The sequence below is a fragment of the Antennarius striatus genome, chromosome 3 (genome assembly GCF_040054535.1).
Source record: "Antennarius striatus isolate MH-2024 chromosome 3, ASM4005453v1, whole genome shotgun sequence".
Taxonomy (NCBI): Eukaryota; Metazoa; Chordata; class Actinopteri; order Lophiiformes; family Antennariidae; genus Antennarius; species Antennarius striatus.
Window position 1 is genome coordinate 10,338,128 of NC_090778.1, and position 12,300 is coordinate 10,350,427.

The 12,300-nt window shown below is 38.4% G+C and overlaps 1 protein-coding gene across 3 annotated transcripts in view; it reads left to right on the forward strand.

Annotated features, from left to right (window-relative positions):
- Window positions 1–12,300, forward strand: part of smarca2 (SWI/SNF related, matrix associated, actin dependent regulator of chromatin, subfamily a, member 2) — a 51,841-nt gene that overhangs the window by 31,120 nt on the left and 8,421 nt on the right. For 2 of the 3 annotated variants that reach the window (XM_068309928.1, XM_068309927.1), the window contains 6 exons: window positions 1,246–1,473; window positions 1,818–1,895; window positions 2,320–2,538; window positions 3,525–3,748; window positions 10,951–11,056; window positions 11,483–11,584. In XM_068309928.1, coding sequence (XP_068166029.1) covers window positions 1,246–1,473; window positions 1,818–1,895; window positions 2,320–2,538; window positions 3,525–3,748; window positions 10,951–11,056; window positions 11,483–11,584 — 957 coding nt within the window. Of the gene's footprint in view, window positions 1–1,245; window positions 1,474–1,817; window positions 1,896–2,319; window positions 2,539–3,524; window positions 3,749–5,648; window positions 7,938–10,950; window positions 11,057–11,482; window positions 11,585–12,300 lie in introns of those variants that run through there. The other variant, XM_068309929.1, reaches the window with a different exon arrangement.

Consider the following 12,300-nt stretch of genomic DNA (forward strand, 5'->3'; position numbering starts at 1 on the left):
GGAATTCCCCCTGACCTCTTTTACAGTGACTTACAGTCTTCGTATCCAGATTGAAAACAATCTTGCATAAACATGCATACTCCCTGCGACCAATTTCACAATATTTGTATATTATATGTTTTTATTATTTAGGACTTTTTTTCTTTTGTATTATAATGTGATCTTGGGTATTTTAAAAGAATGCCATAGGTAAAACGTATTATTATTATGAGGCTCAAAAGTTTAGCAAGAGAAAAAAACAGGCCACAACAGTTTTTTAAGATTTTAATTTGAGTTTGTAATCAAGCCAGGTTTCAACAAAGTTAACAAAGGAAGCTGGAATACAGAAAATCAATGAAATAAAAGTAGCAGCAAAAGCATCCTGTCATGACAAGCGGGTAATTGGCCGTCAGTTGAATGTTGTCAAGTATATGTAAGTGGTTATTAAGCCACTCGCAAATAATGAACTGTCAGAGATAGCATTGTCTATTGAATCAGTAATTTTCCCATTTTGCGTGTTTTCTGTTTTTATTTTTGTGTCCACATTTCCACATATAAACCTACATCTATGCAGTCCAAAGTGCAGAAGAGTAAAAATTATTGTGCCAACAGTAATATTTCAGGAGATGACCAGACAAATTAACCGCTGCATACTGTTAAAGTGGTTGATTTACTGTTTTTTATGACATATTTGGAACAGAAACTGCTGATTTGGTGTTTCTTCACACGTCAGTGCAGAACATAGATTAACAGCAGGTGTCTGTCAATGCGATTTGTGTTATCATCATTCATCCAGTCATCGTCAACCGCTTCATCCGCTGTGGTGGGTCACGGAGTGCTGGAGACTATCCCAGCTCACTGAGGGCGTAGGGTGGGGGAAACTACAGGCGCGACACCAGTGCACCGCAGAGCCACACAGAGACAAATATGCACACACACATTCACACCTACGGGCAATTTGGGAATGGCCAATTAACCTGAAGCACATATTTTTGGAGGTGGGAGGAAGCCGGAAAACCCGAAGAGATCCCATGCAGACACAGGGAGAACATGCCAACTCCGCACAGAGTGGGAAGTGAACCTTGAACCGCCTTGCTGTGTGGCGACAGCGCTATCCACCGCACCACCGTGCCGTTTTGGCTTATCAGTTATTGTTAAAAGAATCAATAGATAATCAGTCAGCAATTGGCTCTAAATTTCATTGACTAATTTCTCCTTCTAGGCAATGAAATGATCTTATATTTCTCTTTCAACTGCTGATTACAGGATCTTCAAGCTCAGGACCGGGCTCATCGCATTGGTCAGCTGAATGAGGTACGCGTGCTTCGTCTCTGCACCGTCAACAGTGTGGAGGAGAAAATCTTGGCAGCTGCCAAATATAAACTCAACGTGGATCAGAAGGTCATCCAGGCAGGCATGTTTGATCAGAAGTCTTCAAGTCACGAGCGCCGAGTCTTCCTCCAGGCCATTTTAGAGCATGAGGAGCAGAATGAGGTAAGGTCTACATTTACAGCTTGTTTCCCTTTATACTTTGGAGTCACTCTTCTTGTACAGAAAAAGGTCTCAGAAATGAGGTGTATTATTTAGGCTTGATCATGTTTTATATATGATATTAATGACAGCTCATTAAATGTAGTTATCCTTCACCTATGAAGTTACATGGTTAAATGATGTAATTTCAGGTATGCTGTTGGCATACGATGAAATCTCAATGCTGGATATGATTGATCTGCTTTGAACTGAGAAAGTGGGCTTTCTCTTCTGCACAGTTAAAATGAGTCTTGATATTGTCTTCAAAGTTTTTGATTTGTATTCCCCCCCCCCAAATGTAACTCCAGGAAGAAGATGAAGTGCCTGATGATGAAACCCTTAACCAAATGATAGCCCGCAATGAAGATGAATTTGAAATGTACATGGTAAGAGAAGCACACATTTATGTTAAGTGAGGCAGAAATTGCAGATTGGAAAATTTAAATAAATGTTATTTATGGCTGGCTGGCTGTTAATTTTACCACTGGAATTACTGTAGGCTGTCCTTCATAACAATACCATTGTTTTTTTTAAACGTCTTCACTTATTCAAGGACCTTCAGACATTACTAATCACGTTTCTTCATCATCTTGTGCTGCACATGGAAGGATGTAACACTAATTCAGAGATGTTTGGAATTTACAGTGACTCAAGTATAATGATTTGGTCGCCTTTTATACCCTTACTTGAAAATGTTTTGGTGATATCAGCAGGATAATCCAATATGGATTATGAAATCAGTATCATATAATTCAAATTTTCCCATCTAATGTTTGACACATTATGATATCCTACTTTTCTGCTCTGCAGCGTATGGACATGGACCGACGCCGGGAGCACGCCAGGAACCCAAAACGTAAACCTCGTCTAATGGAGGAAGATGAGTTGCCTTCTTGGATCATCAAAGATGATGCAGAGGTAGAACGACTCACCTATGAAGAGGAAGAGGAGAAGATGTTTGGAAGAGGATCGCGCTGTCGCCGGGATGTGGACTACAGTGATGCCCTGACTGAGAAGCAGTGGCTACGGGTAAAATCTGGGCACACATGTAAACGGAAGATAAAATATTAGATTTTGACAGTAGTGATGAAAAAGCAAACATGACTCATTAACAATAACTGCAAAACGGAGGGAGTCTGTTTTATTACACTGACTGAACTTACTGTGATTAATTATAGAAAACTGCCCTTAAGATGCAGTTCGACTTCATTTTTAAACATTTTCTTTTGGATTTGACAAAAGAGGTAACTGGGTGGTCTTCTGGCAAATTACTGATTTTTACACATGGATATTTTTCATTTTATTTTCTTCAGTCGCAACAATGCGCTTCGAAATACTTTCCAGCTTTCCTCCTCTGTGGCTCTCAGCCTAAAGCGTCTTTAGTCCTAGTGAATGCATACATACTGTAAGTAACTGATAGGTCCTTTAAAAAAAAAAGGTTTAGTAATATTTAAACAGGAATGTCATATGTCAAAAGTAGATCAGGCCTCAGCCGTGACTGACATTAATGACAAAGTTAAGATAAGCTTGATGAAAGTGGAATTTAGTCACCCATCCTAAATCCACTGGGACACACTCCCTGGAGAGCTATGTCAGGCCTGATAGACTGAAAAAGATTGATTTTATCGACTCTGGCTCAGGTGTTTCAGGGAACAAGACAAGAACAAAAATAAACTTGGAGACTAGGTTATGTTTCACATTCCAACTGCAATTCACAGACAAGTCTGTGACCAGACAAATTAACCGCTGCATACTGTTAAAGTGGTTGATTTACTGCTTTTAATGACACTTTAGGGAAAACACAAACTGCTCCATTTATGTAGAGATGTGTGACATCTCTACATATTTCATGATAATAATGGTACGCTCCAGGTCATATATATTGGAGATTCCCTCATGACAAAAATGGTTTAGGAAGAATTTAAATTAATTTAAAAATCCCAAAATAGCCAACAATAAATTATATTTTGACTGAGACTTGACAAATATTTTTGCTATGGATGTTTCAACTCCAGGCTATTGAGGATGGAAACCTGGAAGAAATGGAAGAAGAGATTCGTCTGAAAAAGCGCAAACGTAAGAGACGTCTGGACAAGGACTCCTTGAGCAGAGATGACGGGGGCTCCAAGGCCAAGAAAAGACGTGGTCGTCCACCAGCGGAGAAACTCTCCCCAAACCCCCCAAAACTCACCAAGCAGATGAACACCATCATCGATACAGTCATCAACTACAGAGATGGGTAGGGCTTTGATTTATGTACGATCTAACCCACTGCATCATTCAGTCTGTAAGATTTTAAGGGGATTTATGTCTTGCATGCCATTGGTCAATCAATAGAAAAATGAATGTTTTATGTGTAGCAACACTAATATTTTAGTGTTTTAAAAGCTGTTTTTGTGGATCAATCAATCCAATAGAATCCAATAAATTAAAAAAAAAAAAGACTGTACCATAAAGGTACTCTGCAGGCCATTGTCAAAACAAAGTAAACTAAAAAGCATTTAGCGTTTAACGCATGATAAGCACATTATGATGATGGCAGATACTCTACCCTTGAGCTGGTTGTAATGCCAGTGCAGTATTGCAGGGTTCAACATTAAGTCTTGTTGGTTGGTTGCTTGAGGCATACGCAGTCCACAGTTTCACAAAAATACTACTCAAGTGGAGCCTTTTCTGCTGTTCGAATTTTTCTCCCCAACACGTTTCGACAGAGTCTGATAACAAATGTCTGTCTGCATACTGAACACTGAGCATCGCGATCTCCAGTGAGAGTTCAAATGAGTGCTCTTGTGTGATCATGTCCATTTAGAAGTTTTGTAATTCAGAAGTGAACTGCAGTGATTTTAGTAATGATAAATATAATTTAAAAAATGATAAATTCTTAATTGTACAATTTAATATGTTTAGCTTTGCCTTACGGGAGTTCTAATGTTAGTCAGCTGTTATACAGTCCATCCAAATTTAAGTCAAGTTTTTGCAAATAGCTAGCAATAAATCATAGATATTTTCTATAAAATTGTAGGTTTATTTTTTATTAGCAGAATTTTCCAATACTTTAGTTATTCTCCCTGTTTTCCCTGTTAGCGATCTTCTGTGAGTTTATATTGAGGGAGGACAGAACATCAGTATTGTGACCTGTGTTGTTGATTTTTGAAAAAGGTTTTCTTTTTTTCGTGTCTAAAACCTAGAGAAGAATTCATTTGGGTTTTATCAGTTAAGCTGTCAATAATGGCAACACAGGCTTGATTGTGCACTGAACTGTGAGACTTTTATTCTATTCTCCTGACTGCTCAGACATACAGTAGCATGTGCTGATACTGATGTAGTGAAATGTCTCACTTGACTACATGGCTTGTGTATATTTCCATTTCAGACCATTGGAAGTTCTTTGGGCCATGAAATTTATTTTAATTTCCCTAATGTCCATTACATCCTCATGTTTACTCACTAAGCAACGTGCCACTATAGTAAAGAACAGGAATGACTACCAATCAGTCAGTTTGCTCCATGTTTCCTAATCAAAATCTCATTATTGCAGTGTCATTTATGAAATTGATTTACAGTGAACTCTCATCTAATTGATTAATTTATTTATGAAATCATGGAGATGGAGAATTTAAACCATCTGCTTCTGTGTGACTTAGTCCTGCAAGGTTTAACTATCTTCCCAAGGTTTAAGTATGTATTGTACATTTCAGCTACAGATCGCTACTTTGAGACTAAAGACTAACTTCCACGTCTCTGCTTTCACTCTCTGTCAATGTGTTCACTTAAACTTTGCTACCAATCAAATAGTAGTGGTATATACGCCCAAAGGCAAAAAAAACGATTGTCAATTGCAGAAAACATGAGACTAAAAGGGATTTCAGTTGTATTTGTTGGGTTTTGGTAGTGATTGATGAGTGCTGTCACCTACTTAATCTCAATCTCAACAATCCACAGCACACACTGAAGACGGTGAAACATGATGGTGTTAGCATCATGACATAGGGATGTTTCTCATATTATAGTGTTGGTCCTGTTCATTGAATACCAGGGATCATGGATCAATTTGAGTCCATCAGAATACTGGAAGTAGTCATGTTCCTGTATGCAATGAGCCTAAACACACCCGCAAATGAACAAAATCATGTTTCCAGACAAACCGCATCCAGCTAATGGAGAATGCTGTTCATGATGCAAAACCAAGAAATTCAGAGGAATTGTGGAAGATTGCACAACTGTCCTGGGCTGCAATACCTGTTAACCGGTGCCAGAAGTCAGTCGACTCCATGCACCACAGATGTGAAGGTGTTATCAGAAAGCATGGTTATGCAACAAAATATTAGTTTAGGATATTCAGCAAAGTTGATTTTTCAAGAATTTCTTTGTTTGTACTGTAATTTTTTAGTTTCCAAAGACAGATTAGACACTGCTATTTTTTTAACATTACATTTCTTCACTTTCTGTGAAATAGTAGACAATTTAATTACTTTCTCCAAATTTCTTGCTTTGAAATACTGTAGAATGTGCAGTGACCCTAATGCATTTGTGTTCATTAAAGTACAGAATTTTGACATTTACTCACCTTCTTAAAGACACTGCTATTATTTTGAAAATAACTGTACCTCTTATGGATTGACTGGGTTTTGATTTTCTAAAACACAGACACCCTTCTGGCTTGAAGTAATGTCTTGTTTCTTACCCATCTGCAAAATGTTATGTGGTCTGTGATGTTCACCTGAGAATGAAAGATTGTGCGTTTGTGTTTCTGTTACTAAAGAATGCTGAGTACTATACCAGAGCTTTTCCAGTAAGCTACAACCCACCTCTCCAGAAGACACATTAAGTCCTTTGTCGGTTGGCTTTTCATCCCGAAACATTTCAATCATAGCTATCTGGCGCTTCCCTCACCTTTACGAGTTTACCGTTCATGGGAATGAGGCAGCAGTCTGTCCATATCAAGGTGAAACTTTGTAGATATCTCCAAAGAGCAAAACAACTCACTGCCACTGTCTGAAAGACATCCCCTCTCATTCAAAGCATGATCACTCTTCCAATTATACCAGTGTCTTTTACCTATGTTGAAAGCTTTGTCTGTCCCAGAGTCCCTGCTGCCATATCACTGAGTTGAGAGACATCAAAGACTTAAAGCCTATTTTCTACATATCCATCTACTTTTTTTCATTTGAGTGCAGTTTCTACAGTGGATCAAGACTCACAGCATGTTTGGAAGGTAGAGGCATAGCTGTGGAATAATTGTACAAAATCTAAGCCATATGTAGTCTGCTGCCTTGAAATCAGGCTGAATTGCTCTGCTGCTTCACGTTTAACTTTTGGGTGGTATTTTATACTTAAAGGTAATATTTGGGAGGTTGCTTTTCCTGACAAATTCAAGAGTTAACAATTGAATACAACAAAACAGGTCAAATCTAATAAAAAATATTGAAATATCTCATTTGAAAAATGATATATGTTTTTGTTTCCACTACCGCACAAGGAATTGCTGAGCTGACCGGCGTTTTCTTTCCATCAAAAAAAAGAAATTGTTCGAACAAAAAAAATTGAAAATGAGCAATCTTAAAAAATGGAAAATTAGTTTTGATAAACTATTAATTTCAATTAAATATTATTTGTTGTTTATCCTAAATGTTTATCCTATTAAATTACTGTTTTTTTCACACTGCCAACATTTGCTCATGGTTTTCAGACACAGCATTCTTCTAGGTATGACCTTACTTTTTTCCAGCAGGAAAAAATCCCATTTCCTAAACTCTGACATATTTGTGAGGTGGCATTGCGGCTAAAGGGAGTCACATCAACTTGACCTAAAGCATGGCCACCTCTTTATTAAGCATTATGGCAGGGGTCTCAAACTCAACTTACTTGGGGGTGGCTGGAAGTGGAGTCTGGGTCAGGCTGGGGCCACATCAAGTATTCCGCAAAAAAATTGGGTTTAAGTATTAAAAAAAACCTTGAGATTCAATCTTGTCCATTTTTATTAATAACAGAATAACTGTTAAGAACATGAAGAGTTCTACAGAACATGGGCTCCTCTCACCTACCTGCTGATACCAAAGATTTGACACTGCTTCCTCTTACACAGATGAGGCACATTGGGCTTGAGGGAGGAAACAGCTGAGACCCTCAGTATGGCTTGAAGATGCTCATTATTAAGTTTGGACCTGTATTTCAAATTTCATGATGCCAAAGACTATACTTCAAGCTGTGCATCTTTGGTGATGTCTGTGCCCTCATCAAGACTGACTGAGTATGCTGAGTTTTATTGTATGTAACCAGACAGATCAGAAATGCCCTCTGAGCTTGATTTTCCAGACAGAATACACAGATAGTCCTCAACATATGAACATGATTGGTTCAGAGGGGTTGTATGTAAGTTTAATTGTTCATAAGTCAATATTTATTAAATCTCAATCTGTAATTGTCATTTGAGGTCATTTAATGTCATTACTACTCTACATACAGAAGTACTATTCCCTAAAACTTACCAGAAACATTAACAGGACATAAAAACAACAGATAAACAAAATAAAATATTGTATAGTGCCGAAACATGACTTATACATCTCTACTTCTGTTGAATTAATTTTATCTTCCGTGTTGTAGAGGCGAAGTGAAACTTTAAGCCACTGTGGTATTCCACCACACTCATATGAAGGATGCACTGATGCACTTCAGGGTAATCAAGTCTGACATGCCACTTAGTGCTTGATAAGTCTGTTTTACTTCCATTAAGTTTGCTAGTTAACTTGGCCAATATTTAACATCAAATAGCAAGACATTGCGTTCGGCGTTGGCATCAGTTGATATATCCAGGCAGACGTCAACCTGAAAATATTTAGCTCCTCCAGGGGGACAACCTGCCAGCAAAAAACAACACATACTAAAGTAAAATACAGATAGGTTAAATTGTTCTCAATTCTAAGATGGTGATCAAGTTTACATCATTGCACTGCACTTAACGTTTGTCCACCACAAATATTTGACTTTTAAAAGCTCTAGAAAACCTTTAAAAACACAGAACACCATGTTTCTCTATAAGAATAAAAATATATAATCATATTAAAATAGGTATGTATATCTACCGTTAAGCGTCACTCGTACTTCATGCAGTTGATTGGAATTCAGATCAGTTTATGGTAATATTTCGCTCCTGATGAGAAAGTTCAAGGAACACTTGACCAGTTTTTAAGCTGTCCAACACCGACAGCCAGAGTTAGCTGTTGGTGTTATAGCATTTAGCACATAGTCTGTCTTGAGCGTGACGGAATAGGAGGAGGGAGGAGTCATTGTCTTTCAGAGAGCTGACAACTCACTTGCCTTTGCTTTGTCATCCATGATAAACAGTAAAATATCCAAGGTACGAAGCCGGAAACACAGGTGCTCACAGGGGCAACAACAAATAAAAGCATGGCAGTCACAGACTGCAACTTCCCGCGACACCCCTGAATTCAAAATTTTACCCTGACCTTCTTGCATAGGGGTAAGCTAGTGCTCTGACCTACTGTCATTAATCAAAGTACTAGCTTTGATCTACGGTTTTACCCGCACTGTCCTTCTCCCTCGTCTTTCTATCTTATCCGGTTCCTGAGCGTACAAAAGTTGAAATTTGACCTTGACCCAGTTTTCTTAAGGTCAAGGTCATCATCTCCTTTTCGTCACCTTTGCCATCCAAGGAATGTGCTTTTTGTTTCATCTTTCTATCTGCAACGATTACGAAGATATTTGGTGGACTAACTAACGGACGGACGAACACATGAACACTGACAATTACAATACATCACCGCTTTGAGGCGGAATGTAACAGCAGGAGGAGTAATGTGTTGGAGTTGTGCGAATGCAGTATTACTGCTCGGCAGGGGAACTGCAGTACAGTAGTGGGATATGGCGGCGCACATTTGTTCATATAAGTTGGGAACTACCTGTACTTGTAGCATCTAACATGCACTTTTTGATTAACTTGGCCGCGTGGCTTTCTCACCTTGTTACCTCAGTAAAATGTTTTAAGAGTGGTGACCTAGTCCTCTCTCCCATCTCCCTGGTATTTTGCATACTCTTGTTGAGTAGTGACGTCTGATCTTGCATTCATTCTACACCGAAAAAAACATTCCATTTCCCATTTTTTGCGAAATTGCCTGTGCTCATCACCAACTTCTCTCTTTACGGTAGGATTTGAAAAAGACATGATGGGTTATAGGTGACAACATGACACTGACTAGATTTGGTTAACTTGTCAGCAAACACGGGACTAAGCTAAGGTAGCCCATAAGTGATAAAAAGATATAAAACACACAGTGCAATGTCTTTCGCAATGACTCACGCAACGACTCAGCTAATCAGTGTGTGTGAGGAAACGCAGGGGTCATACTAACACTAAAATATTGGTCCGCACGCCATGAATTTGAGACCCCTACTTTATGGGTTCTCCTTGAGAGATGATATCTGAAGATGCCCACTGCAAAATTACAATTAAGAAAAGAAGTGTTGCTGGTGGATGTGGCCGGGGAAAGGGAAGTTTGGGGTTGAAGCTGCTGCCCCCGCGACCCGTATACGGATAAGCAGTGGAAGATGGATGGTGTTTAGATTCTGGCTAGATTTTATATATTTGTGCAAGTCTCGTATTTCTTTCTATATAAAGTCAGTATTTAAATTTTCAAGATTTATGAATGAAGGAACTGAAATCACATCTTTAGTCACATATAGTCAATTTACCCTTCATGATTTTATCAATTCTTGTGTCCACATTGCGCTATAGCTGGTGTGCAGCTATGGATGTTTTGAATGACATTAGTTTGGCAGTTAATTTAACGCCCACACCCAAAATTCAATATCCAGCTAAGCTTTTTCTCTTGACCCAATTAAGCTAACAATGAAAGAAAAAGAAAGATGGAGAAAGAGCTTCCACGTCTTCCACGTCGTGTTGCCATGACAGTAAATGAGCCACAGCTTTTCTAAAGGTTAGATTTGGATGCTTGTTGGCCAGGAGATTGTCAGTCCAGTCTCTTGGACTGGGAGGATAATAGAGGTACTCTTTCGCAAGGCTCTCATGGACCAACTCAGAACAGATTTCTGCACCTTTCTGAAAAGTGTAGATATTTCCAAATTGAAGTGCTCAGAGGGCCTCCTTAAAAAGACACAATTCTACGGAGAAAAGATGTTGGTGGAATGACTTTTTCATCAAGAAAGAAGATAAGTGTTTTCAAAAATAATCATTGTATTGACTTTGGCCCTTAGCACTTATTGTAGCATGGAGTTTGAATATTTTCTCATGTTATAGCTTCACATGAAAATAATGTTCACATCTATAAACGGAATTTTAATATTGTATCAATATTAATTTTCAACACAAAGCACTAAAAACTGGAGGCAAAACTTTATTTTTGTGCTTATCTGCTTTAAAACTGTTAAGTTTTTAATATAAAAACATTCTTTGTGACACAGTTCAGGAAGACAGCTAAGTGAAGTGTTCGTCCAGTTACCATCCAGGAAGGAGCTCCCAGAATATTATGAGCTGATTAGAAAACCAGTGGACTTCAAAAAAATCAAGGTATGTCAACAGTAAGGATCCAGTAAATGATGATGATTGAGGAATTTTGTTTTTCTATTTAACCAATAAATAGACAATATTGAAGGGGCACGGCTGTACTGCTGACACAAAAGTACTTATGGCCCCTTTTTTTTGGTAGTTCCAGTTGCACAGCGGTATGACAGTGTGACTTGTCAGTGCCTGGGTCTTTATATTTTGTGATATAATTCTTCATCTTATTGGCAGGACATCCAAAATAGGCCTAATCTAGAAATGTAGGAGTGATTAAGGATGTGAACCAAAATCTAGCCAGATCTGCATCAACATTGGCCAGTAATTGGCTAACAATGCTCATAATACACTAGGCGTAATAACTTAATTTATTATTTTTTAACAGTCTAGCTATTATCTCCATGCTGACATACATATATATTTTTTTGTCAACAGGATCGTGTGAGAAACCATAAATACAGGAGTGTTGGAGACCTGGAAAAGGATGTCATGCTTCTTTGCCATAACGCCCAGACCTTCAACTTGGAGGGATCCCAGGTCAGAATATTTTCCACATTGAACTGATGATTATGTATGTTTGTAATGGGGAGCCTCACATCTTGTTTGTCACACTCAAGTTAAGGATTGTCAGCATCTATTTCAATTACAGAAATATTGAGGTTTGACAGTATGCTAATCATTTATGCTTCAGCAGTCCACTACGTTTAATTGATTGTTTATTGAACCTAACCTAATATATATAAATTATCCTGGGGTTTGCCACAATTGGAGAAAAAAAGACGTGATGGTGTCACCTTACCTCAACCTTAAGTGGATTCTGGGTGCAGGTCCGAAGCCTCACTGCCCAGATCTACTTCGATGTGCTGTATGATGGCCCAAGTTTTTCTTCTGCTTGCCAGTTTTACTTCATCGGTTGGTCCTTCCAGTATTTATTCAGCCGATACTTTGATTGTATTCAGTGTTGGTGCTGTCATCACTTCCTCCGGCAGACTGCTCCATAGATTTATAACTTGGTTCTTGAAAGATTGCTGTCTAATTTGTCGTCTGGTGAACTTTTTGGCAAGCTTATAGCTATGTTATAGCTGAATCAACTGATGTATCCAGAAGAGAATCTACTTCATCATCATATTTATAAAGCATCCTTCACACCTCTCATGTCCCCATGAAGTCTCCTGAAACTTTTCAGATTTCTTATGACTGATGATGTTATCTCTTATTATGGACTGAAGAACTGTGTATGTAATGCAAGTCAA